Source organism: Lonchura striata, chromosome 1A (genome assembly GCF_050655825.1).
Source record: "Lonchura striata isolate lonStrDom1 chromosome 1A, ASM5065582v1, whole genome shotgun sequence".
NCBI lineage: Eukaryota > Metazoa > Chordata > Aves > Passeriformes > Estrildidae > Lonchura > Lonchura striata.
The window spans coordinates 76,328,583-76,354,802 of NC_140741.1; the positions used below are offsets into that span (position 1 = coordinate 76,328,583).

Genomic DNA, 26,220 nt, shown 5'->3' on the forward strand with positions numbered 1-26,220 from the left:
AGCCTGCATCCCTGTGCCAGGACAAGGATCCGGGCTCTGGCCGCCGCTCCGGCATCCGCGGGTTTTCCGTGGGTTTTCCGTGGGTGCCCTCGCGTGCGGCATTCCCCATCCCAGCCCTCGTCCGAGGCTGGCCGGAGCTGATTCCCGGCGCTCCCTCTGCTCTCCAGGGCCATCAAGAACGGGAAGGGGCTGCACAGCAAGAAGGAGGTGCCCATCCACAGGGTCGCCGACATCTCCGGAGTAAGGATCACGCGGGAATTCCGCAGGGGATCAGACGGGACAAAACCCACACCGTGCCCTTGTTTCGGGAGCTGCTGGGGGTGGTTTTCCCCTTTTTTCCTTGGATAAATCAACTGGGAGTTGCCTCATAGCCTGGGAACCAGGTGGTGGAGCCAACGCGGGAATGTTGGTGGGAATCCTGGATTCCCTGGCTCTCCTGAGGGATTTTTGGGGATCCATGTATCCCAGCAGAGCTCCTTACTTTTTCCTCAATTCATTAATTTTTTTGAGGATTTCTGTGGAGCCCTTCGATGCTGGGATGGAGAGGGGCAGATCCTGGGAAAAGGGACGGGATGCTCCATTAGGGATGGGGGAAATGGGGCCGGATCTGTCCTGCTGGTCCAGGCAGCGGCCCTGGGGAGCGATAGGATTTTGGGATAGGGCTTTGGGGTGTATCGGATGGATTTGGGAACGGGTTTAGGGATGAATTTTGGATGTATTTTGGCTGGATTGGGGATGTGATTGGGATCTCTTTTGGGATATATTTAGGATTTATTTTGGGGTCTGTTTGGGATTTTTGGATGTGTTTTGTGATGTACTTTGGGATATTTTTGGGATTTTGGAATGGATTTGGGATTTTTTTAATGTATTTTGAGATGTGTTTTGAGATGTATTTGGGATGTGTTTTGGGGTATTTTTGGGATTTTGGGATGGATTTGGGATGCATTTTGGGATGTATTTGGGATGTGTTTTGGGATGTATTTGGGATGTGTTTTGGGATTTTTGGATGTATTCTGAGATGTGTTTTGGGATGTGTTTGGGATGTGTTTTGGGATGTATTTGGGATGTGTTTTGGGATGTATTTGGGATTTTTGGATGTAGTTTGAGATGTGTTTTGGGATGGATTTGGGATTTTTGGATGTAGTTTGAGATGTGTTTTGGGATGGATTTGGGATGTGTTTTGGGATTTTTGGATGTATTCTGAGATGTGTTTTGGGATGTGTTTGGGGTGTGTTTTGGGATTTTTGGATGTATTCTGAGATGTGTTTCGGGATGGATTTGGGATGTATTTGGAATTTTTGGATGTAGTTTGAGATGTGTTTCGGGATGTATTTGGGATGTGTTTCGGGATGGATTTGGGATATGTTTTGGGATGTATTTGGGATTTTTGGATGTAGTTTGAGATGTGTTTTGGGATGTATTTGGGATTTTTGGATGTAGTTTGAGATGTGTTTCGGGATGGATTTGGGATGTGTTTTGGGATTTTTGGATGTATTCTGAGATGTGTTTCGGGATGGCTTTGGGATTTTTGGATGTATTCTGAGATGTGTTTCGGGATGGCTTTGGGATTTCGGGGTGGATTTGGGCTGTGTTTGGGATGGCCCATCCCGAGCCGGAGGCGCTCAGCTCCGTGCCCAGATGTGACTCCCAGCTGGCACAGGGACGAGGAGCGCTCGGGGCTCCGGGTGCCTGAGTCCCGTTTTCCCGCAGGACACGCAGAAGGCGAAGCAGTTCCTGCCCTTCCTGCAGCGCGCCGGCCGCTCCGAGGCCGTGGTGGAGTACGTGTTCAGCGGCTCCCGCCTGAAGCTCTTCCTGCCCAAGGAGACCTGCCTGATCACCTTCCTGCTCGCAGGTCAGCGGGAGCGGCGCCGCAGGGCTCCGGGATTGGCACCGCGGGGCTCCGGGATTGGCACCGTGGGGTTCCCGGGATTGGCACCGCGGGGTTCCCGGGAGTGGGACTGCGGGGTTTTGGGATTGGCACCGTGGGGTTCCCGGGATTGGCACCGCGGGGCTCTGGGATTGGCACCGCGGGGTTTTGGGATTGGCACCGCGGGGTTCCCGGGATTGGCACCGCGGGGCTCCAGGATTGGCACCACGGGGCTCCGGGATTGGCACCACAGGGTTCCCAGGATTGGGACTGCGGGGTTCTGGGATTGGCAGTGTGGGGTTCCAGGATTGGCACCACAGGATCCCAGGATCAGCATTGCGGGGTTCCCAGGATTGCCACCTTGGGGTTCCGGGATCAGCACCACGGGGTTCCAGGATTGGCACTGCGGGATCCTGGGATTGGCACCATGGTATCCCGGGATCAGCACTGTGGGGTTCCCAAGATTGGTGCCATGGGATTCCAGGATTGGCACCGTGGGATCCTGGGATTGGCACCATGACGTTGTGAGATCATTGCCATGGGGTTCCTGGGATTGGCACCTTGGGATCCGGGATCGGCACCGGAACGTCCCCTGGGCTGGCACGGGAACATTCCCTGGGCTGGAATCCCTTCAGCCTGGATTGAGGGGTCACAATTAACGCTGGAGCTGCCTCAGGCCAGGCCGGGAGGGCTGCGGGAGGCTGGGATTGGGAAGGATGATCCCACCCAAAACTTGGGAGCAGGTGGGGAAGCACAAAGTGGGGAGAAGGAAGGGAACAGCGGGATATGGGGATAGGATGGATTGGGAATGAGGAGCAGGATAGGGATGGGGATGGGAATGGGGATAGGATGAGGATCAGAATGAGAGTGGGGATGAAGATGGGAATGGGATGAGGATGGGGAAGAATTCCATTGGCATTTCAAGGACCCAATTCCAGGATCAAACACAAGGAAAGGTGGGAGTGGCTCCCACACAGGGAATGTTTATCCTAGGGGGAGCAGGGTTATCTTTATTCCATCCCTTTGTTCCCAGAGTTGGGAATGTGTCCTGTCTCTGTCCCCCATGGACACCAGCACTGGGATGGGCCTTTGGGAAGTGGGGGCTCTGTCCCTGCTCCCAGCGATGCTGGGGTGTCTCCTGGTGCTGGGATCCCTGCTCCATGGGAGTCCCTGCTCCATGGGAGTCCCTGTTCCAGGGGAGTCCCTGCTCCATGGGAGTCCCTGCTCCATGGGAGTCCCTGTTCCAGGGGAGTCCCTGCTCCAGGGGAGTCCCTGCTCCAGGGGAGTCCCTGCTCCATGGGCATCCCTGCTCCATGAGCATCCCTGTTCCAGGGGAGTCCCTGCTCCAGGGGAGTCCCTGCTCCATGGGAGTCCCTGTTCCAGGGGAGTCCCTGCTCCATGGGAGTCCCTGCTCCATGGGCATCCCTGCTCCATGGGAATTCCTGCTCCATGGGCATCCCTGCTCCATGGGAATTCCTGCTCCATGGGCATCCCTGCTCCATGGGAGTCCCTGCTCCATGGATATCCCTGCTCCATGGTTCTCCTCTTTGGAGGTCCCTGCTCCATGGGAATTCCTGCTCCACTGGGATTCCTGCTCCACCCTGCTCTGTTCTAGAAGGGATGGATCCCCAAACCATCCCATCCCATCGAATCCCATGATCCTGGCGGGACCTTCCGGCTTTTATTTCTCCTGTTTTTTGTTGGTTTTCTCCCCGGTGCCATTCCCAACCCTCCTCTGCCAAGCCAGGAATAGGATAAATATCCGCCTTTTATCAACGCCTGCCTTTTTTATGGATATCAAATGCAAATGAGCACCAGAAAGAGATGCCAAGTCCCTTAAAATGTGACTCCAGGGATGCTCCCGAGGGAGCTCATCCCGGCTTTCCAGCTAAAATAGATCCGTCAGAGCACTATAAATATGTGCAAATACAGGCGCCCGTTTAATCCCAAATTCCTCTCTCCCGGCAAAACTCTGGAGCCTGACGCCTTCCCGGAGCGGGGGCTGGGAGCAGGAGAATTCCCGAAGGATGAGGGGGCACCTCCGGGGATGTTGGAGTGGCCAAGTGGCTCCAAGGGGTCCGAAATCTTCCCTGGGAGCTGCAGGACTGGGAGGCGGGGATGGGAATCTGGAGTTTTTCCCTGTGAGCATTCCCAGCGTGGAGCTGTCCCAGTGCTGCAGCGCCGGGATCCGGAGCGGATCCTCGGCATTCCAATCCCACTCCCGCAGTTCCCGGGTGTGCCCTCCCTCCGGCTCACCTTCCCTGCTCCCAAAATCCATAAACCCTGCAGGAGATCGATCCCTGCGCTCGGCCCCGGCGCGGCCGATCCCGGCCCGGAGCCATCCCAGATCCTGGTGCCGGCTGCGGCTCTGGCGCGGCGAGGGGCAAAGCTGCTCCAATCCCCGGAATCCGGCTGGAAGGGTCCTTGCTGCAAGGGATTCTCCCTGAAAGATTGTTCTGTCTGTTCCCACTGGGGGCCGGGGAGGAATTCCTCCTGGAATCCCAGTGCGGGATCCCGCAGGGATGCTGTGGGATACTGTGGGATGCTGTGGGGTGCCTTGGGATGCTCCAGGATATCCCAGGGCTGTTGTGGGGTACCAGGGATGCTCCAGGATATCCCAGGGCTGCTGTGGGGTACCAGGAATGCTCCAGGATATCCCGGGGCTGCTGTGGGATACCAGGGATGCTCTGGAATGTCCATTGGATGCTGTGGGATACCAGGAATGCTCTGGAATGTCCATGGGCTGCTGTGGGGTGCCTTGGGATGCTCCAGGATATCCCAGGGCTGCTGTGGGGTACCAGGGATGCTCCAGGATATCCTGGGGCTGCTGTGGGGTACCAGGGATGCTCCAGGATATCCCAGGGCTGCTGTGGGGTACCAGGAATGCTCCAGGATATCCCGGGGCTGCTGTGGGGTACCAGGGATGCTCTGGAATGTCCATGGGATGCTGAGGGATGCCTTGGGATGCTCAGCAGGCCGCAGGATACTCCGGGATGCTGCGGAATTCTCGCCCCCATCCCTCCAGGGCTGATTCCGGGACGGGAGCAGCCCCACAGCCGCCTGCTCCAGCCCAGCCCCGGCCCGGCTGGGCAGGATTGTGCTGGAATTCTCTGGGAAGCCCAGGGGAGCGCGGTGGCTGCAGCACTTCCAGCCGCATCCCTCATTAATCCGTCACGGCTTCCCGGGAAGCGCGGCACAGCCGCCGATTCGGGATTAGCTGCTATTTTTAAAGTGCAGGAGAAGTTTTCCGGGTGCCAAGCGTCCCCTCCCCGCTCCCGCCAGCATTCCCGGGCGTTGAGCGCACCCAGCCCAGCCTTCAGAGCTCTCCCTTTTCCAGAACCTTCCCTCAGGTGGGCTTGGGAAGCGTCGGAGGCCGGAGAGGATCCGGAGCGGGATCCCAGCCCGGAGCAGCCGGGAGCTGGCGGAGTTTAAGGGTTCCGGTGTTATTTTGAGGGAAAAGATTCCATTGTGGTCCGTGAGCCCTCCTGGCCCTTTCCTGGAGGAGGAAGGGCAGCTCCAGCCCCTCATTCCCATTCCCAGTGCGGCACTGGGGTGCTCCTTGCTGGAGAAATTTGGGATCAGTGCTGGGGCAGGATCAGAGCCAGGGTCGGGATCAGAGCCGTGCCAGAGCCCACTCGGTGCTGGAAGGAGAATCCCGGGGTGATCCTGGATTTTGGGGGTTCCTGATGGCTCCAGCTCATTAACTAAGATCCCAGGATTTCCTGCTGCCCATCCCACATTCTGCTGTGTTTCCCAGAATTCCCCTTTTCCAGAAATCCCCCTTTCCGTCCCTGTTCTTGGGGACAGAGGGCGTTGGTGCCACGAGGGGCAGGGACAGGGCTGGGAAGCTCCTGCTGGATTCCCTGGAAATGGCTTCCCTTGGAAGCAGCACGGCCTGGGAATGGGGACTGGGACGGGATGGGGATACAACAGGGCCAGGAATGGGGATGGGGATGGGAATGGGGATGGGGATGGGGATGGGAATGGGAATGGGAATGGGAATGGGAATGGGAATGGGGATGGGGATGGGGATGAGGATGGGAATGGGGATGGGATGGGGATGGGAATGGGGATGGGGGGATGAGGATGGGATGGGAATGGGGATGGGGATGGGGATGGGGATGAGGATGAGGATGAGGATGAGGATGAGGATGAGGATGAGGATGAGGATGAGGATGAGGATGAGGATGAGGATGGGGATGGGAATGGGGATGGGGGGATGAGGATGGGATGGGGATGGGGATGGGGATGGGGATGGGGATGGGGATGGGGATGGGGATGGGGATGAGGGTGAGGAAGGACCTGGTGGCACAGGGACATTGTCCATCAGGATGGGCTCTGGGCGCTCCCGGCTGCTCTGGGCAGGATCTGTGTCCTTGTGTCCCTGGGTGCTGGTGACACTGACGTGGCCTTGGGCATGTGGCACCTCCTCACTCGTGGCTCCAGCTTGGAGCTGTGATTCCCAGCACTTCATTCATTATGCAAATTATGTAAATGATCATTAATAATGCAGAACTTCCCTCTGCTCTGATCCAGGGCAGGGGGATGCCGGGGGCAGTGGGAGAAAGGGACATACAGGGGAGTGGTTGTGATGGAGGGCTCTGGATGGGGGCCTGGATATGATTCTGTGTCCCCATCCCTGCTTGTCCCGGTGTCCCCATCCCTGCTCGTCCCAGTGTCCCCATCCCTGCTTGTCCCTGTATCCCATCCCTGCTTGTCCCGGTGTCCCCATCCCTGCTTGTCCCTGTATCCCATCCCTGCTTGTCCCAGTGTCCCCATCCCTGCTTGTCCCGGTGTCCCCATCCCTGCTTGTCCCTGTGTCCCATCCCTGCTTGTCCCTGTATGCCATCCCTGCTTGTCCCGGTGTCCCCATCCCTGCTTGTCCCTGTATCCCATCCCTGCTTGTCCCGGTGTCCCCATCCCTGCTGACACATCCCCTTGTCCCTGTCCCTGTTTATCCCCGTGTCCCCATCCCAGCCTGTCCCAGCCTGTCCCACCACCATGCCACCCCTGGACCCTCCTGGAGCTCCCCTCATCTCCCTTGCTTCCAGCATCCCCTTCCATCCCAGCCCTTCCTGGGGCGTCATTCCTGGGGTGCCAATCCCAGTGTGCCATTCCCGGGGTGCCATTCCCGGGGTGCCAATCCCAGTGTGCCATTCCTGGGGTGCCGTTCCCGGTGTGCCAATCCCAGTGTGCTATTCCCGGGGTGCCATTCCTGGGGTGCCAATCCCGGTGTGCCATTCCTGGGGTGCCAATCCCAGTGTGCCATTCCCGGGGTGCCATTCCTGGGGTGCCATTCCCGGGGTGCCAATCCCGGGGTGCCAATCCCAGTGTGCTATTCCCGGGGTGCCATTCCCGGGGTGCCGTTCCCAGTGTGCCATTCCCGGGGTGCCGTTCCCGGGGTGCCAATCCCGGTGTGCCATTCCCAGTGTGCCATTCCCGGGGTGCCGTTCCCGGGGTGCCAATCCCGGGGTGCCAATCCCGGGGTGCCAATCCCAGTGTGCTATTCCCGGGGTGCCATTCCCGGGGTGCCGTTCCCTGGCCCTGACCCTTCCCGGTTTTCCTGCAGGGATCGAGTGCCCGCGGGGCGCCCGGAACGTGCCGGGGCTGGCGCAGGAGGGGGAGCCCTTCAGCGAGGAGGCCACGCTCTTCACCAAGGAGCTCGTGCTGCAGAGGGAGGTACGGCCGCAGCCGGGCGCCGGGGGATCCGGGGGATCTGGGGGGATCCCGGGGATCCGGGGGATCCGGCAGCTCTGAGGGACCGGTGGGTGAGCTGTACCCAGAGATCTGGGGATACCGAGAGCTCCCAGGGATACCAGGAGTGTCCTGTGGGGTTTGGGAGATCCAAGGTGTCACCAGCAGATCCCAGGTGACACCGAGAGATCCCAGGGGATCCCAGGAGATCCCAGGGGATCCCGAGGGATGCTGAGAGTGCCCTGGGTGAGTGCAGGATGGACGTGGGGTTGGATTCTGGATGGACGTGAGGTTGGATTCTGGATGGACGTGAGGTTGGATTCTGGATGGATGTGGGGTTGGATTCTGGATGGATCCCCCCCGTTTGAACCTGTTCCCGTTACCATCTCCGGATATTAAAATTCCCTGGAACTCCTGTGATTTCCCTGATTGCAGCTCCGGAGCTCAGGGCCCATTTTGGGTAATTTTTCCGTGATTCACAATTCCAAGGTGGATACCGGATCTCTCCTCCCTCCGACTGTCACGGTCCCGCTGAGCCAAAATTCAGGGGCTGGTGCTCCCATTCAGATGTTGGCGCTGGTGCAGATGTGGGCATAGATAGAGATGGGATTCATGGATCCAGATGGGATTCATGGATCCAGATGTGGCTGTGGCTGCAGACATGGTTGATGCAGATGTGGACACAGCTGCAGTTTTGGGCATGGATCCAGATGTGGGCAGGGATGCAGATGCGGTTTGTGGATGCAGATGTGGCTGCAGACCCCGGGGTGGGCACAGCGACAGCTGTGGCCCTGGATCCAGATGTTGCCATGGGTGCAGATGTGGTGGACAGAGGTGCAGTTGTGGCTGTGGACCCAGATGCGGGTGTGGGTCCAGGTGTGGGTGTGGGTCCAGATGTGGGTGTGGGTCCAGGTGTGGGTCCAGGTGTGGGTGTGGGTCCAGATGTGGCAGCAGCTGCAGGCCAGTGATGCCAGCTGTGGGGACCTGGGAATGCAGGAGTACAGGGATGTGGGACATGGGGGTGCAGGGACACGGGGACATAAGGACGTGGAATGCTGGGGCAGGGGGACATGGGAACATGTGGGAATGCAGGAACATGGGAATGCGGGGATGTGGGAATGCAGGAACATGGGAATGCAGGGATGTGGGAATGCAGGGATGTGGGAATGCAGGGATGTGGGAATGCAGGGACGTGGGAATGCAGGGATGTGGGAATGCAGGGATGTGGGAATGCAGGGATGTGGGAATGCAGGGAGGCAGGAATGCAGGGACATGGGAATGCAGGGACGTGGGAATGCAGGGACCTGAGGGCATGGAAACACAGGGACAGGAGGACACAGGGGCGCAGGGAACAGGAACATGGAGAAACAGGGACACGAGGACACGGGGATGCAGGGGCACAGGGACACAGGAACACGGAGAAACAGGGACACGGGAGTACAGGGACACGGGGACACTGCAGTCGTCCCCCTCCCTGCTCAGCATCTCCTGCTGCCGGGAATTGCTGACCCGCATCCCAAGGGCTTCGCTCCGCTGCCTCGGCACATTCCAGAGGCTCCGCGCTGCACCTGCCCAGGAATGCCGTGGCAGGGAGGCCAGATGGAGCCGGAGCTGCTTCCCAGGAATGCTGTGGCAGGGAGGACACGTGGGAGCCGGGACGCTTCCCGGGAATGTCGTGGGGAGGCCGTGGGAAGATGGGCTGCTGCCCGGGAACGTGGCGCTGGGGAGGCCACGTGGAACTGGGGGTGCAGAGCAGGGACTGGGGGTGCAGGGCAGGGATTGGGGGTGCAGGGCAGGGATTGGGGATGCAGGGCAGGGATTGGGGGTGCAGGGCAGGGATTGGGGGTGCAGGGCAGGGATTGGGGATGCAGGGCAGGGATTGGGGGTGCAGGGCAGGGACTGGGGGTGCAGGGCAGGGATTGGGGATGCAGGGCAGGGATTGGGGATGCGGGGCAGGGATTGGGGTTGCAGGGCAGGGATTGGGGATGCAGGGCAGGGATTGGGGATGCAGGGCAGGGATGCCGTGGCGGGGAGGCCGTGGGGAGCCGGGATGCTGCCCGGGCCGATTCCCGGGTCCCGGCACGGGTCCCCACGGTTCCCACGGGGCCGCGTTCCCGCCGGCAGCCGATCCCTGCCCACCCCCACAGCCGTGGGATATTTTTATCCGGCGGCTCCGGCTGCTGCTGACTCACGGGCCCGGAGCCGCCGCTGACGAACGGCCCCGAGCGTGGGGGGCAGGGGGTGCTGGGATGTTCCGGCGGGATCGGAGCTCCCGGAGCTCCCGGGAAGGGCCCGGGGACCCCCGGGTGCCCCTCGGCTCCTCCGCGGCCGCGCCGATCCGGCAGGAGCTGCTGGTCCTCCGGGAACGCCGGGAAACTGCCCCGGCCCCCCACGTGTGCCAGGGCTTTCTGTCCACTGGAGCCGTGAACTCCCAGTTGGTCAGTCCTGCCCTGATCCCAGTCCCGATCCCAGCCTGATCCCAGCATTGATCCCAACTCCAATCCCAGCCTGATCCCAGCACTGATTCCAGGGTCAATCCCCACCCTGATCCCAATCCCGGCACCAATCCCAAATCCGGGGCCAATCCCAGCCCTGTGCTTGGAGCATCTGCGGTGTCCCATTGCATCCTCCCACATCCCATTCCATCTGACCCCATCCCACCCCATCCCATCCCATCCCATCCCATCCCATCCCATCCCATCCCACCTCACCCGACTCCCTCTGGAGCCACCGATGCCAGGGTAGGCACCAGCAGAACTCCAAATCCCGCTGCCGTGGGGACTTCCCTGTCATTCCCTAAAAATCCCTGGATTTAGTTTGTCAGTGTTTCCCTTTCCCCACATCCTGGGCCTTATTCCCACCCTGCTCCAAAGGAATCATTCCAGAGAAAGACCTGGGGGTGCTCCGGGAATTGGGGGTCCTGGGGGGATTGTCCTTAACAAGATGGATGGGATGGAATTCCTGGACGTGGGAGCTGGGGGGGTCCAGAACCAGAGGGGTTTGGGGATGGGATGGGGATGAGGATGGGATAAAGATGATGAACTCAGCTGCCCTAATTTTGGGCTAAAATCAATGCCAATAAAATCCATAAATCCCTCCAGCCCCCCTGGAGCATTCCCAGGATTTTTGGGATCACTCCTGTCTGTTCCCAGCACAGGGAGGAAGGGGGGGGTTCATCCCCCAGGATGAACAGGAGGTGTTGGCATTTCCAGATTGGCCTGGGTGGGAAAATTCAGGAATAAAGGGAAAAAAAAAAAGCAGGAATATGGTTTTGGGAAAAACTGACCTGGATCCGCCAAAGATAGCAAAAATCCTAAAAAAAATCCCCAAATCCCAACGCTGAACCCTGACAGCTCCGTGGTGACTGGGGGAGACGCTCAGCCCCCCCAAGATGGGGTGGAGGTGGCGCCTTGGGGACATTGGTGCCATGGAGGGTCCCTGTGTCCCACCACGACAGGACACTCCGTGTCCCTGTCCCTGTGTCCCTCGTCCCCACCAGCAGCACCCTGCACACCCCGTGTCCAGGCTGGGGTCCCCATGTCCCCACACGAGGTGTCCCCATAGCACAGAATGGGGTCCCTGTGTCCCCTGAGGGACCCTGCTGTCCCCTCAGAGGGGGGGTCCCTGTGTCCCCTGAGGGACCCTGCTGTCCCCCCAGAGGAGGGTCCCTGTGTCCCCTGAGGGACCCTGCTGTCCCCCCAGAGGAGGGTCCCGCTGTCCCCTGAGGGACCCTGCTGTCCCCTCAGAGGGGGGGTCCCTGTGTCCCCTGAGGGACCCTGCTGTCCCCTCAGAGGAGGGTCCCTGTGTCCCCTGAGGGACCCTGCTGTCCCCTCAGAGGGAGGGTCCCGCTGTCCCCTGAGGGACCCTGCTGTCCCCTCAGAGGAGGGTCCCTGTGTCCCCTGAGGGACCCTGCTGTCCCCTCAGAGGGTTGATCTCTATCCCCCCCCCTCCAGTCCCAGTTCCAGCTGCCGGCCTGGGGGGTGACCCCCAACCCCCCCAGCCCCACCCCGGGGTCCCGCTGTCCCCCCCTGCCAGTGCCACCCACTGCTGGCACCCCCTGATTCTCATCATTCCCCCAGTGTCACCCTGAAATTGTCACCACAACGTCACCCCTAGTTCTTGTCCCCCCCAATTCCCATCACCCCTAATTCTTGTCCCCCCAATTCCCATCACCCCACTGTCACCCCTAATTCTTGTCCCCCCAATTCCCATCACCCCACTGTCACCCCTAATTCTTGTCCCCCCCAATTCCCATCACCCCACTGTCACCCCTAATTCTTGTCCCCCCCAATTCCCATCACCCCACTGCCACCCCTAATTCTTGTCCCCCCAATTCCCATCACCCACTGTCACCCCTAATTCGTGTCCCCCCAATTCCCATCACCCCTAATTCTTGTCCCCCCAATTCCCATCACCCACTGTCACCCCTAATTCGTGTCCCCCCAATTCCCATCACCCACTGTCACCCCTAATTCGTGTCCTCCCCAGCTCTTGTTGTTCCCCCCCGTGTCACCCCCAGCTCCCCTCACCCCTCCCCTCCTCCTCCTCTCCCTCCATCTCCTTTCCCGCTCCGTGGTTTTTCCAAAGCTTTTCCTGCTGAGAGGACAAAAAACCCCTTTCAGGCTGGCGGGGAGGGGGCCCCCCCGCGCCCCCCCGAGCGCCCCCGTTTAACCCCTCGGGCACTCGGCGTTACAAATTTGGAACAATATTTATTAAAATACAAAAATACACTTGTTTTTTTTTTGTTGGATTCGCGGTACAGTCGGATCCTTCCGGCGTTTACAGCCCGAGAGGGAACTTCTGCATCTCCTTCCTGCCTTGCACCCCCCCGGACACCCCCAAACCCTAAATTTTAGCTCAGCTTTGCCCCCCTCTCCGAGAACATTTTAAAGCTAAAACGAGAAATTAAAGTAATTCCAGCGCCCGAGCTAACCGGGGGGGCCCCTCCTCTCGCTGCTGCCCGACCCCCCCCGACCCCCTCATCCCCTCGGGACCCCCACGAGGCACTTGGGGTCCCCGCCGGGACCCCCCGGCGCCACCTCCGATGCTGGTGGCCCCCCGTTGTCACCTCCCCCCCTCCCCAAGCCCTTAATTTCTCCCAGCCCCCCCCGATCCGTGAGCAGCCCTCGGGGGGTGTCCCCACTGTCACCCCCTCCCGGGGACGGGGGGTGGTTCCCCACGCCCCCCCCCCGCTCAAAAAAAGGACAAAAAATGCCGTTTTTAGTGAAGGTGGTTACAATCATTGGTCGGGTCTCCCGTGGGGCCCCCCCAGCCCCCCAGGAGCCGTAGCCCTGTGCCGGGGGTCCGGGAGGCCCGGGGGGGTGACAAACACCGTGGCAAAGGGGGTGCGGAGCGAAGCGGGGGGCACCCGCTCTCCCCCCTCCCCAAATCCCCCCCAAACCACCCCCCCGGGCGCTTGCGGGGTTTTTCCCCTTCCCGTGGGTTTTTGAGGAATTTTTTGCTTGAATACATTGCAGACGTCCATCCCCAGCCCTCAGGCTGCGCCCCCCGAGCCCCCCACCCCCCAAATTCCGTTCCGTTATTGCGTGGGGAAGGTCCTGGCGCGGGGCCGAGATCCCGCTCCGGTGACGCCGGAGCCGCCGGCGCGCGGCCAAGGGCAGCGCCGCGGGCTGGGGGGGCCGACCTCAGCCCCTGCCCCGAGTAACCCCCAAAAGCAGCCCGAGCCCCCCAGAGCCCACCCCGACAGCTTCTGCCACCGCTCCGGCGTCCCCCGCGTCCCCCCGCGCCACGGCACCGCCGCTCGTCCCCGAGCACGGGGATTTTTCCTCTTATTACCGATGGGTTTTGTTTTTTTCCTCTGTTTCTCCTGGTTTGTTTCTTTTTGTGTTTAAATAGAACCTGCGAGTTAGAAAATAGTGGTTTTTTGTAGGAGTTTCGGGTGGGTTTCGTTAAATTTTAATAGAATCTGCTGCTCTTCTCGGCCCCGAGGTTGGCTATAGAAGCATGTACACGAAAAAGAGTCTCTCCCCCCCCTGTACAAAAGTTGTGTCTATTATTGAGGAATTCTCCTGGTTTTGCTTAGTATTGAGGAATTCTCCTGGGTTTCCTTCTTTTTGGAGTTCTGCTTTTGTGCATCTATTGCGTTTATAATAATTTGGGGTTGAAGGGGGGGGGAATGACGACCCAAAAAAAAAATCAGGAAAAAGCCCCCAAAAAAGAGTCATATCTGGGTTTCCTGAACTTTCTCCTTGGGGTGGGTCTGGATTAAATAGGGGTCGGCCAGGGTGGTCCCGGGGGGGTGCAGGGAGTTGCCCAGCGCGTTCTCTGTCCAGTGGGCGCCGTGTCCGGCCTTGTAGGTGTTGTAGTTGAGGTGCTCGTGGATGTTGGGCAGCACCACGGCCCCCTCCCCGGCCCCGCCGGCCGGGGCGGCCGCGGGCGCGGCGGCGGCGGCGGGCGCGATGTCCTCGTCCACCTGGATGATCTCCACGGTGCGGGCGGCGGTGACGGTGCTGCGCTGCTGGTGGCGCTTGCGGAGCTTGTAGAAGACGATGAGCATGGCGGCGGCCAGCAGCGTCACGGCCACGAAGCAGCCGATGATGATCTTGGTGGTCTTCATCACCTCGTCCAGGCTGGTCTGCAGCTTGTCGCCGGCGTCGGCCGTGGGCACGGCCACCTGCTTGGGCGGGCGCGTGGTCTGCACCAGCACGGTGGTGGTGGTGGTGTAGGCCGGCTGGTAGCCCGTCGAGGTGGTGGGCACGGGCTTGGTGAACTTGGGGGACACGTCCTCGGGGGAGATCTCGGTGGTCTCCACCGTGACGGTGGTGAAGAAGCTGTAGTTGGAGGTGTTGAGCTCGGCCGTGCTGACGTTGAGGAAGGCCGAAGCGTTGGAGTTGCCGGCCACGTTGGTCACCATGCAGGTGTAGAGGCCGGTGTCGGTCAGCAGCACGTGCGAGAAGTTGAGGGTGCCGTCGTTGAGCACGGAGAGGCGCGGGTGGCTCGAGGCGTGGCTCAGCACCGTCCCGTTGGGCAGCAGCCACCGCACCGAGGACATGGAGGGCGTCCGGCAGCGCAGCTCGGCCACGCGCCCCTCCGAGATGTTGAGGTCCGCGGGCGCGTCCATGATGAAGGGCGCCGAGCACTGGAAGGAGGTCTGGTCCACCTCCACCAGGAAGCGGCCCCGCATGTGCAGCGGGGCGTGGCAGCGGCCGCAGCAGGTGGAGTTGGTGGGGATGTACTCCCGCAGCCACCACGACAGCCAGAGGATGTCGCAGTCGCAGTCCCAGGGGTTGTGGTGCAGGTGCAGCTCCACCAGGTAGCGCAGCGGGGCGAACAGGTCGTGGGGCAGGGACGACAGGTTGTTGTGGGCCAGGTTGAGCTCCACCAGCGCCGTCAGGTCGTCGAAGGCGTTGCGCTCGATCAGGTTGATCTGCGAGTTCATAATCCAGAGCTTTTTGAGGGATTTGAGCCCGTGGAAGGAGCCGGGTTTGATCTCGGGGAAGTTGTTGCCCGACATCTCCAGCTCCTCCAGGCCCACCAAGGGCGTCAGGTTGGGCATGTCCTTAATGTTGCACATCCCCAGGTTGAGGTACTTGAGGTTGTACAAGCCCTCGAAGGCGCCCTCGGAGATGTACTCGAGCTTCTTGAGCTCGCCCAGGTCGAGGCGCATGAGGGAGGGCACGCGGTTGAAGGCGTAGCTGGGGATGCTCTCGATGGGGTTGTTGCGCAGCCACAGCTCCCGCAGCTTGGACAGGTACTCGAAGGCCCCGCTGGGGATCACCGTCAGCCAGTTGTCGAAGAGCTCCAGGGTGTTGAGGCTGGCCAGGCCGTTGAAGGCGCCCACCTCGATCTGCCGGATGGCGTTCCTGCCCAGCTGCAGCACCTCCAGGTGGTGCAGGTGGCGGAACGTGTCCGCCTGGATCATCTGGATGTTGTTCTCCATGAGGTTGAGATAGCGGGTGTTGGAGGGGATGCCGGGGGGCACCTCGGCCAGGCCGCGGCGGGTGCACACCACCTTGCTGAACTGGTTACTGCAGGAGCACACGGAGGGGCAGCTCTGGGGGCCCGGCGAGGCGGCGGCCGTGGCCAGGAGCCACGCGTGGAGGGTCAGGGAGGCGGCCAGGAGCCCCGGCCAGGTGCGGTGGCGGCGGTGGCGGCGGAGGTGGTGCACAGTTACCTGCCACAAGAGCTTCATGGTGTGGCACGTTCATCATTCACCATCGTCTGGGGATGGCGGCGAGAACAGGAGAACGGGCTCGGGCCCCCCCCTCTCCCGGCTCCCACGAGCTGGGGGGCCCGGCTGGCCGGAGGGGGGGGGTCGGGGTGCCGGGGTCGGGGGGGCTCCGAGGAGAGCGGGGCTTGAGGAGGGAAAAATTAAAATCTAGGGGGGAAAAAAATCAGCGGTAGGTGCTGGTGGGGGGGGAGGGTGGGGGGAGAGGAGGAGAAGGAACCCCCCCACGCCCGGCCCCGCTCGCCAGTACCTACCTGGGGAAGGGGGATCGGGGGGTCCGGGGGGTCGAGGCGAGCGCGGGGGGCGCGGGACCGAGGAGGGTGGGGGGGCGGGGGGGGGCCGGCTCCCAAAAAAAAAAAAAAAAAAAAAAAGACAAAATGGCTCCTGGAGGCTGCGGTGCAGGATGGGGGGGGGCCGGCCCGGCTAAGCGGGGGCCCGGCAGCCCCCGACCGCGGCCAAGCCCGCGGCCTCGCACCTCCGCCCGTGGGGCCGGCCCGGGGGGCTCGGCGGGGCCGGCATGGCCGCCCCCCCCCAGGCCGCGGGGAGAAGGAGGGGGGAACGCGGGGAAAGTGGTGAAAAAGGAAATAATTAAAAAAAAGAAGCGTGGAGAAAAGGAAGAATCGGGGAAAGGGGAGGGAGAGGAGGAGAGAAAAAGTGAAAAAAAAAAAAAAAAGAAAAGAAAAACGGGGAGGGAAATGGGAATGGGGGAAAAAAAAAAAAAAAATTTGGCCAGGAAAGGGAATTGGAAAAGGAGGTAAAAACGGAATAAAAATGTAAAATAAAATCAAATCAAGATAAGGACGGAAATGAGGATAAAAGTTAAAATGAAGCTAAAATCAGATGAAAAACTAAAAATAAAAATTCAAAATATTAAAAAAAAAAAAAACCCACCCCAAACAACCCGGACGAAACCTAAAAATAAAACAGGAAAATAAAGATTAAAAATAGGCCGAAATAAATAAATAAATCGCGGGGAGCCCCCCCCGGGAGAGGGAAAAACGCGGTTCGGGGAGGGAGCGGGGGGGAGGAAAGGGCGTCGGCGTGGGGGGGGGGAGATGCCGGCGGGGGCACCTCCCGGTAGCGGCGGCGGCTGCGCTGGTGGCGGGGCGGGGGGGTCCCGTCCCGTCCCCTCCCGCGTGTCGTTCCCGCGTCCCCGCGTGGGTGTCGCGTTCAGCGGCGGCGCGGGGCGATGGTGGCGGTGACAGCGGCGGTGACAGCGGTGGCGGTCGCGGTGCCGGCGGGCATCCTCCGGTGGCGGGGGCCGCGCGGGGCGGTGCGGGCGGTGCGGGCGGTGCGGTGCGGGGCGGTGCGGGCGGTGCGGGAAGCAGCCGCGCAGGCGGCTGGCTCATCCTTTTGTCCTTCAGTGCGAGCGCGGATGGATTGCTGCTGCCGCCGCTCCCGCTGCTCCTGCTGACGCATCCCGGCTCCGCACAGACCCCCCCGCGCCCCCCGCACCCCCACCCACCCACCCACCCGCCGCTCTCCGGAGGGGCCCCCGCCGGCCCCGCTTCGGCCGGTGCGGCGGCCCCGGAGCGGTTTTGTGCGCGGGGAGGGGGATGCGGGATGCGCCGCTTCCTCCTCCTCTTCCTCCTCCCTCCCTCCCGCCGCCGCCTCCTCCTCCTCCCCCTCCCCGCAGCCCCGCTCGGGGCTCCTGGAGGGGGGGCCGCTCCCTGAGCGACCCCTCCTCGGGGCCGGGGAGGCGGACGGACGGACGGACGGACGGACGGACGGAGGGACGGAGGGCCGGGGGCGGCAGCGCGGGGCTCGGCGGCTTTGAGGTGACGAGGGCCGGCGGGACCCCGGCTCCGAGCCCCCCGCGGAACGGGGACCCCTGGGCCCCGGTGTGCCACCGGCTGTGCCACCGGTGGGGAGCAGCAGCCCTGCCGGGGTGCAGGGGGGACACGGGGCGACTGCCAGGGCTGGCCACGGGCGACAGGGACAGGGACCTGCTGCTGCTGCTGCTCTCTGGGGCCCAGGCTGAGCTCTGCGCCCCCAGCAGTGCCTTGTCCCCTCCGTCCCCCTGGGACTGGGGGGGCATGACACCACCTGCAGCCCCCCGTAAGCACCCTGTGGCCTCCCCTGCTCTGGTGGCACTGGTGGCATTTGGAGCTGTCACCTGAGTGCCAGCACTGGGTGGTGGGACCTCTGCGGGGCTGGTGGCTCCTCTGGGACACCCCCTCTGGCGGTGCTCCAGGGCACCCCAGGACCCTCCTGTCCTTCCTCCCGGGGGTCGCTGTCCCCGTGATGCTGGCGCGTCCCCAGGGGGGTTCGGCTGTTCCAGTGATGTCCCTACCAGGAGCTGCAGCAGGAGCTGGTGGCCTCCTGTGCCCCACGGGTGGGTCCCACACGTTCTGTGTTCACTGCAGTGGCCACATCTTGTCCCTGAGTCCGTCACTGTCCCGCGTGTCCCCGGCCAGTGACCCAGTGGTGACACGGGAGACAGGGACACCGTTGTCACCCGGAGTGTCACCCTGCGGCACTGGGGAGGTGCCACAGCCGTGCACGAGGTGCTGACCCCAGGGGCCAGCCTGGCACTGGCACCCCTGGGGGCAGCGGGTGGCCTGGGGCCGTGTCCCTGCCGCACACCAGACTTGGCAAGTGCGGTGCCATGTCTGGTGTGGTGCCATGTCCACTGTGTGACAGTGCTGTGTCTGCCACGGTGCCACCACCAACGGTGGTGCCCAGTGGCCACTGTGGTGCCCTCGGTGATGCCCTGTCCACTGTGGTGCCACAGCCAGCGTGGTGCCATGGTCAGTGTGGTGCCATGTCCAGCGTGGTGACATGTCCAGCGTGGTGACATGGCTGGTGTGGTGACATGTCCAGTGCAGTGCCATGGCCAGTGGGGTGGCATGGCCAGTATGGTGACATGTCCAGTGTGGTGACATGTCCAGTGCGGTGCCATGTCCAGTGCGGTGCCATGGCCAGTGTGGTGACATGGCTGGCACAATTCCATGGCCAGTGAAGTGCCATGGTCAGTGCCATGACCAGCGCAGTGCCATGGCCAGTGCAGTGCCATGGCTGGCACAACGCCATGGCCAGTTTTGGTGCCGTGGCTGACATGATGCAATGTCCACTGCAGTGGCATGGCCAGTATGGTGACATGTCCAGTGTGGCATCATGTCCATTATGGTGCCATGTCCAGCGTGGTTCCATGGCCGGTGTGGTGACATGGCTGGCCCAATTCCATGGCTGGCTTTGGTGCCGTGGCTGATTTGGTGCCATGTCCAGTGCAGTGCCACGGCCAGTGTGGTGACATGGCTGGTGTGGTGACATGGCTGGCATGGTTTCAGTGCCATGGCTGACATGGTGCCATGTCCAGTGCAGTGCCACGGCCAATATGGTAACATGGCTGGCCGAATTCTATGGCTGGTTTTGGTGCCGTGGCTGGCGTGGTGCCATGTCCAGTGCGGTGCCACGGCCAGCGCAGCGCAAGGACAGTGGGACACCTCCAGGCTTTGGGAAGCAGCGGGAGTGGTTGTGGTGGGATGGGTGAGCTCAGGGGTGGCACAGGCCCCGTGTGGCAGCGCTGGCAAAGCCAAAGCCCTGTGACGGTGACAAAGGCCACGGCCGGGGTTTGAACCGTGGTGGTGCGGCCCGTCTGTCAGCCCTGAGCCCAAACCTCGCTGTCCCCTTGGGCACACAGCCGGGCCTGTCCTGTGCCGTGTGCTGTCCGCAGGGCCACACCGGCCACAGGTCCAACCCGTCCTGGGGTGGGGTGTGATTCCCAGGATGGCATTCCCAGGATGGCATTCCCAGGGTGTGATACCCAGGGTGGAATGGGATACAGGATGTGGCAGGACCTGGTGGCTTCGTGTACCCCGTGGGAGGGTCACGCGTGTCCCTTGTCCCCCACCACAAGGGGACACTTAGGGCTGGCACCTCGGGGGTCCCGGGGTCCAGGCTGGGTGCAGGGAGGCAGCTGGGGGGGCACCACCTGGGCCAGCTCTGGGAGGAGGTGGCGCTTGGGGCAGGCCGGGGTGGGGACAGGGGCCCGCAGCTCAGGGGATTCCCGGGATCCCACAGGTTGAGGTGGAGGTGGAGAGCATGGACAAGGCCGGGAATTTCATCGGGTGGCTGCACATCGAGGGCGTGAACCTGTCGGTGGCGCTGGTGGAGCAGGCGCTGTCCCGCGTCCACTTCACGGCCGAGCGCAGCCCCTACTGCAAGGCCCTGCTGGCGGCCCAGGACGCGGCCAAGCAGAGGAAGGAGAAGGTGAGGGCGGTCAGGGGTCAGGTGCCCCAGCAGTGTCACCACCCCAGAGACATGCTCCCACCCAAAAGACGGCCCCACCACACCAGATGTCCCCGCCCTGAGAGATCTGCCCACCGAAGGATGTCCCCGCGTCAAGAGGTGGCCTCGCTCCAGAAGGTGTCTCCACACTGAGAGACAGTCCCACTCTGAGGGGTGGCACCATGCTGAGGGATGTCCCCACCCCAAGAGATGTCCCTGTGCGAAGGGATGTCCCCACCCCAAGAGCTGATGGCCCCACAGCAGGGAATCTTGCAACCCCAATTAATGTTCACACCCGTTGGCTGCCCACACAAGAGGTGACCCTGCCACCGTGGATATCCCTATCCTAAGAGATGTTCCACTCCAAGGAATGTCCTCACTCCTGGAGATAGATGTCCCCACCCCAAGAGATGATGGTCGCATGCTAAGAGATGTCCCACCCTAGGGATGTCCCAGCCAATCGATGTCCCATCCCAGCAATATCCCATCCCAGCAATGTCCCAACCCAGGGATGTCCCACCTGGGGGGATGTCCCACCCAAGGCACACGACCCACCAAGCTGAGGCCTGGGCATGTTCCCACTGGCGGGTCCAGCCCCCCACCCTCCCATTGCTGTCACCTGGAGCGTGGCCGGGGTCCCCACCCCGTGTCCCCCCAGGTGTGGTCCCACTATGAGGAGACGCCGGTGGAGGAGGTGGTGCCGGTGCTGGAGGAGAAGGAGCGCACGGCCAACTACAAACCCGTGTTCGTCACCGAGATCACCGACGACCTCCACTTCTACGTGCAGGACGTGGAGACGGGTACGGGGGGACACCTGGGCACCCCCAGCACCCGGGGCGCCCCCCAGACCGGGTGTGGTGGGGCGAGTTGGATCTGTGGCATGAGGATCTGTGGGCTTGGTGGGTAAGGCCCAAATCCATGTCCAAGGTGACATGGGGTCACCCCTTCACCCCCCAGGGCTACTTTTGGGACCAGGGTAGGGGTCCATGACTGGGATCCACGTTTGGGGTCCAAAGGTTAAGGTCTAGGGGTAGGGTCTGGGGTGGAGGTCCAGGTTTGGGATCTACTGTTGAAATCATTGTTGGGATTTGGGGTTCAGGCTCTGGGGCCACACTGAGGAGCGGGGTTGGGGTCGGTCTGGGACAGGACCGGGGTTTATCCTGGATTGGGGCCCCGCAGGCGCCCAGCTGGAGAAGCTGATGGAGAACATGCGTGCCGAGGTGGGCGCCCACCCGCCCGTGGAGGGCTCCTTCGTCCCGCGCCGGGGCGACTTCTGCATCGCCAAGTTTGTCGACGGGGAATGGTGAGGAGGGGATGGGGTGACCCCACGGGCTGGGCCAGGGCAGCAGTGGGCTGTGGGCTGTGGGGTGAGGCCCAAGCCCCCAAAATCCCTCCCACTCTGCAGGTACCGTGCCCGGGTGGAGAAGGTGGAGTCGGGTGGGAAAGTGCACATTTTCTACATTGACTACGGCAACGTGAGTGGCACCGGGAAAACAGGGGGAAAGCAGCCCTCCATCCATGGATGCATTCATGGATCCATCCATCCATGGATCCATCCGTCCATCCATCCCTCATCCATCCATCCCTCCATCCATCCATCATCCATCCATCATCCATCCATCATCCATCCATCCCTCCATCATCCATCCATCCATCCATCCATCCATCCATCCATCCATCCATCTATCCATCCATCCATCCATCCATCTATCCATCCATCATCCATCCACCCATCCATTCATCCATCATCTATCTATCTATCTATCTATCTATCCATCCATCCATCCATCCATCCGTTCATCTGTCCGTCCGTCCATCCATCCATCCTTCCTTCCATCCATCCATCCATCATCCATCCATCCTTCCCTTTGGTATCTCTGGTGTCCCTTGCTGTCCTCCCCACTGTCAGTGCTGTCCCCTGTGGTGTCCCCATGCTGTCCCTATGCTGTCCCCGTGATGTCCCTGTTGTGTCCCCGTGCTGTCCCCGCGGTGTCCCCACACTGTCCCCACGGTGTCCCCGTGCTGTCCCCGTGCTGTCCCCACGCTGTCCCTGCTGTGTCCCCGTGCTGTCCCCGTGCTGTCCCCACGCTGTCCCCACGCTGTCCCTGCTGTGTCCCCGTGCTGTCCCCATGGTGTCCCCACGCTGTCCCCACGCTGTCCCCGTGCTGTCCCCACACTGTCCCCGTGCTGTCCCTGTGCTGTCCCCACGGTGTCCCCACGCTGTCCCCACGCTGTCCCCACGCTGTCCCCACACTGTCCCCATGCTGTCCCTGCTGTGTCCCCGTGCTGTCCCCACGCTGTCCCCACGCTGTCCCTGCTGTGTCCCCGTGCTGTCCCCATGCTGTCCCCACGCTGTCCCCACGCTGTCCCTGCTGTGTCCCCGTGCTGTCCCCACGCTGTCCCCACACTGTCCCCATGCTGTCCCCACGCTGTCCCCACACTGTCCCCACACTGTCCCCACACTGTCCCCGCGGTGTCCCGCAGAAGGAGACGCTGCCCCCCAGCCGCCTGGCCGCGCTGCCGCCGGCGTTCTCGCCGCGGGTGCTGCCGCCCCAGGCCACCGAGTACACGTTCGCCTTCATCCAGGTGCCGCAGGACGTGAGTACGGGGTCCCGCCGTGCCCCACGCCCCGGCCCCGGCCCCTCTGAGGGCCCTGACCTCGAACCTCCGCCCCGTGGCCCACGCGTGGCCCCCAGACCCACGCCCCAAGCCCCGGTACCCCTGTGGAGCCCCAAACCATCAACCCCACACTTGGCCCCAGTTGCGAACGTTGACGCTGGGACCCAAAGGTGTCTCCTGAGCCCGAGCAGCACCCCCAGCTCCCCCGTGTGTGCCCTGACCCCAGGCCTGACCCCGGTCCTGAACCGGGGTAACCCCAACCCCCGATGACACCGAGCCCGGCGCCCCACACCCCGATCCCAGCGTGGCCCCAAGCCCACAGTGGGCTGGGGGTGTCCCCAAAACACCTGGGGGTCCCGGGTCGGGGGGGGATCCTTGGGGCTCTGGGGTGTCCCTGAAGGCCACGGGGGAATCTCTGAGGGTTTGAGGGTCCCTGGGGGTGTGGGGGGGTTCCTGGGTGTCTCTGGGGGTGTGGGGTGTCCCCGCTGGGCTGGGTGTCCCCGGGGTGTCCCCGTTGGGCTGGGTGTCCCCGGGGTGTCCCCGGGGTGTCCCTGTTGGGCTGGGTGTCCCCGGGGTGTCCCCGGGGTGTCCCTGTTGGGCTGGGTGTCCCCGCTGGGCTGGGTGTCCCCGTTGGGCTGGGTGTCCCCGGGGTGTCCCCGGGGTGTCCCCGCTGGGCTGGGTGTCCCCGGGGTGTCCCCGGGGTGTCCCCGCTGGGCTGGGTGTCCCCGGGGTGTCCCCGGGGTGTCCCCGTTGGGCTGGGTGTCCCCGGGGTGTCCCCGCTGGGCTGGGTGTCCCCGCTGGGCTGGGTGTCCCCGGGGTGTCCCCGGGGTGTCCCCGTTGGGCTGGGTGTCCCCGGGGTGTCCCCGGGGTGTCCCCGCTGGGCTGGGTGTCCCCGGGGTGTCCCCGGGGTGTCCCCGCTGGGCTGGGTGTCCCCGGGGTGTCCCCGGGGTGTCCCCGCGGGGCGGCTGACGGGCGCGGGGCGCAGGAGGAGGCGCGGGCGGACGCCGTGGACAGCGTGGTGAGGGACATCCAGAACACGCAGTGCCTGCTCAACGTGGAGCACCTGGGCCCCGGCTGTCCCCACGTCACGCTACAGTTCGCGGACTCCAAGAGCGACGTGGGGCTGGGGCTGGTCAAGGAGGGGCTGGTGATGGTGGAGCCCCGCAAGGAGAGGCAGTTCCAGAAAGTGGTGGGTGCTGGGGGCAGGGGCGGCCTTGGTGGGGCTGGGAAGGGCTTGGGGGGTGTTGGGGGGTGTTGGGGGGTGCTGGGGGGTTGTTCTGGGGGTGTTGAGGGATGCTCAGGAGGGTTTGGAGGGGTTGGAGCTCTGGGTGGGTGCTGGGATGTCGGGTGGGTTTTTGGGAGGCCTGAGGTGGGTGCTTGAGGGGCAGAGGAGACTGTTGGGGGCGGTGGGGTGGGTTCTGGGGGGTGCTGTGGGTGCTGGGGATGGGGGGTGGGTTCTGGGGGGTGCTGTGGGTGCTGGGGATGGGGGGTGGGTTCTGGGGGGTGTTGGGGATGGGGGATGGGTTCTGGGGGGTGCTGTGGGTGCTGGGGATGGGGGGTGGGTTCTGGGGGGTGTTGGGGATGGAGGATGGGTTCTGGGGATCCCTGTCCCCCCCACCTCTGGCGCTGATCAATCCTGGCCCAGCTGCTGCCCCGTTAGGGGGTTGGGGGTCCCCCCACCCACCGGTGCTGCCCAGCCCCCCCAGCCCCCCCGGTCACCCCTCGGGGCTGGGCTGGGGGGGTCACCCCGCCCCCATCCCCCTGCGGGCAGTGGGAGCCACAGAAGGACGGGGGGTCCCACCCCAGCCCTGGGGGTGCCCCAAGCCCCCCAGCTTGGGGAGGGGCCGCGGGGTCACCCCAGCCTGTCCCCCCAGATCACCGAGTACCTGAACGCGCAGGAGGCGGCCAAGAGCGCCCGGGTGAGTGGGGGGACCCCAAACTGGGGGGGCAGGGACCCCCGTGCCCGCCCCCGGGTTTTGGGGCCCCCCGTGACGCCGTGTCCCCCCCAGCTGAACCTGTGGCGCTACGGCGACTTCCGCGCGGACGACGCCGACGAGTTCGGCTACAGCCGCTGAGGGCCGGGGGCCGGGGGGACCCCCAAACCCCCGGGCGCCCCCGGCCCACCCCGGCCCCGGGGGGCAGCCGGGGGGGCGGCTCCGTGCTCTGGGGAGAGGGGCACCCTCAGCCCCCCGCCCCTGCCTCGGCCCCCCCAGTCCCCCAAATCCTGGCCTGTATTTAAAGCTGCAGAGGCCCAATAAACGTAGTGAAGCGTCCTGGTTTTTGGGGTTCCCTCTGTGCTGGGGTCAGCCCCCCCCCCCGGGTCAGCTCCCCCCATCCCCTCGGAGCAAGGCCAGGACCCCCTGCACTGATGGGGGGCTTCTCTCTGGGGGTGCAGCCCTGGGACCCCCGGCCCTGTCCTGGCTCTGGGTGGGGGGGCTGGATGGGGGGCGTGGAGGGGGATGGGGACAGCCCCAAAAAGAGCAGCCAAATCCCCCTGGAGCCGAGTGGGGACCCCAAATCTGGACCCCATCCTGGGACCCCATCCTGGGACCCCATCCTGGGACCCCACCCTGGGTCCCAGCTGCAGGTCCCTCCCTTGGGCCCCAACCCTGGGACCCAAAGCTGGACCCCAAACCTGGGTCCCAATTGTGGACCCCCAACCCTGGGACCCCCTGACCTTGGACCCCCACCCTGGGACCCAAAGTTTTACCCCAAACCTGGGTCCCAATTGTGGACCCCCACCCGCCCCCCAGATTTAGGTCCCACAGTGGCTCTGGACCTTGAACCTGAGCTCTGGGTGCCACTCATGGACCCCAAGCCGGGACCCCTCCCCAGTGCGACCCCTGAGCCCCAGACTGGCCGGAGGGGCGGTGGCATCCCCAGAAGTGTCCCCCACGCTCCTGTCCCCGCACCCAGCCCCAGGGTGGCCCACCCCGCGGGGTCCCTGCGGGTGCCCCCCGCGCTGTCCCCGCTGTCCCCGCGCCGGGGATCGATTCTGGGCTGGGGGGGGCTGGAGGGGGCAGCGCTAATTGAATCCCAAGCCAATTAACATGGAGCGGCCGGATCGATAATTAACGCCGGGCAAGGATGGTAATTAACAGGAGGGGGAGGGCGGGGGGCTGTCCCCTGCCCCACATCCCTGTCGCTGTCCCCAGCCCGGCCGGGGCTGTGGGGTTCGGGTGGTCTCCAGACGTGTTTGGGGGTCCGGGGGGCTCTGGATGTGCCGGGGGGGCTCTGGGCGGGTTGATGGGCTGTACTGGGCTCATACTGGGCTGTACTGAGCCCTTACTGGAGCCGTTCTGGTCTGCGCTCGTCCTCACTGGTCCGTTCCAGGACCATACTGGTCCACACCGCACCCATAATGGTCTGTACTGGTCCGCACTGGTCTGTTCCAGGACCATACTGGCCCATATTGGTCTGTACTGGTCTGCACTGGTCCGCACTGGTCCACACTGGTCCGCACTGGTCCACACTGGTCCGTACTGGTCCGTACTGGTCTGTACTGGTCCGTACCGGTCCGCACTGATCCGTACCGGTCCGTACTGGTCCGTACTGGTCTGTACTGGTCCGTACTGGTCTGTACTGGTCCGTACCGGTCCGCACTGATCCGTACCGGTCCGTA

At 63.2% G+C, this 26,220-nt stretch overlaps 2 protein-coding genes across 2 annotated transcripts in view; one reads left to right on the plus strand and one right to left on the minus strand.

Moving 5' to 3' along the window:
- Nucleotides 1-24,871, plus strand: part of SND1 (staphylococcal nuclease and tudor domain containing 1) — a 78,582-nt gene extending 53,711 nt beyond the window's left edge. The window contains exons 14-24 of the mRNA XM_077783736.2: nucleotides 168-240; nucleotides 1,711-1,852; nucleotides 7,437-7,546; nucleotides 19,773-19,961; nucleotides 20,638-20,779; nucleotides 21,159-21,282; nucleotides 21,385-21,454; nucleotides 22,464-22,577; nucleotides 23,584-23,787; nucleotides 24,473-24,517; nucleotides 24,608-24,871. Coding sequence (XP_077639862.1) covers nucleotides 168-240; nucleotides 1,711-1,852; nucleotides 7,437-7,546; nucleotides 19,773-19,961; nucleotides 20,638-20,779; nucleotides 21,159-21,282; nucleotides 21,385-21,454; nucleotides 22,464-22,577; nucleotides 23,584-23,787; nucleotides 24,473-24,517; nucleotides 24,608-24,673 — 1,279 coding nt within the window. The 3' untranslated portion in view covers nucleotides 24,674-24,871. The remainder of the gene's footprint in view (nucleotides 1-167; nucleotides 241-1,710; nucleotides 1,853-7,436; nucleotides 7,547-19,772; nucleotides 19,962-20,637; nucleotides 20,780-21,158; nucleotides 21,283-21,384; nucleotides 21,455-22,463; nucleotides 22,578-23,583; nucleotides 23,788-24,472; nucleotides 24,518-24,607) is intronic.
- LRRC4 (leucine rich repeat containing 4) lies at nucleotides 12,251-15,844 on the minus strand. Its single transcript, XM_021546968.3, has one exon. It carries the CDS (start codon nucleotides 15,711-15,713, stop codon nucleotides 13,743-13,745), a length of 1,971 nt encoding a protein of 656 aa, XP_021402643.1. The 5' UTR covers nucleotides 15,714-15,844; the 3' UTR covers nucleotides 12,251-13,742.
- Nucleotides 24,872-26,220: the final 1,349 nt, after the last annotated feature.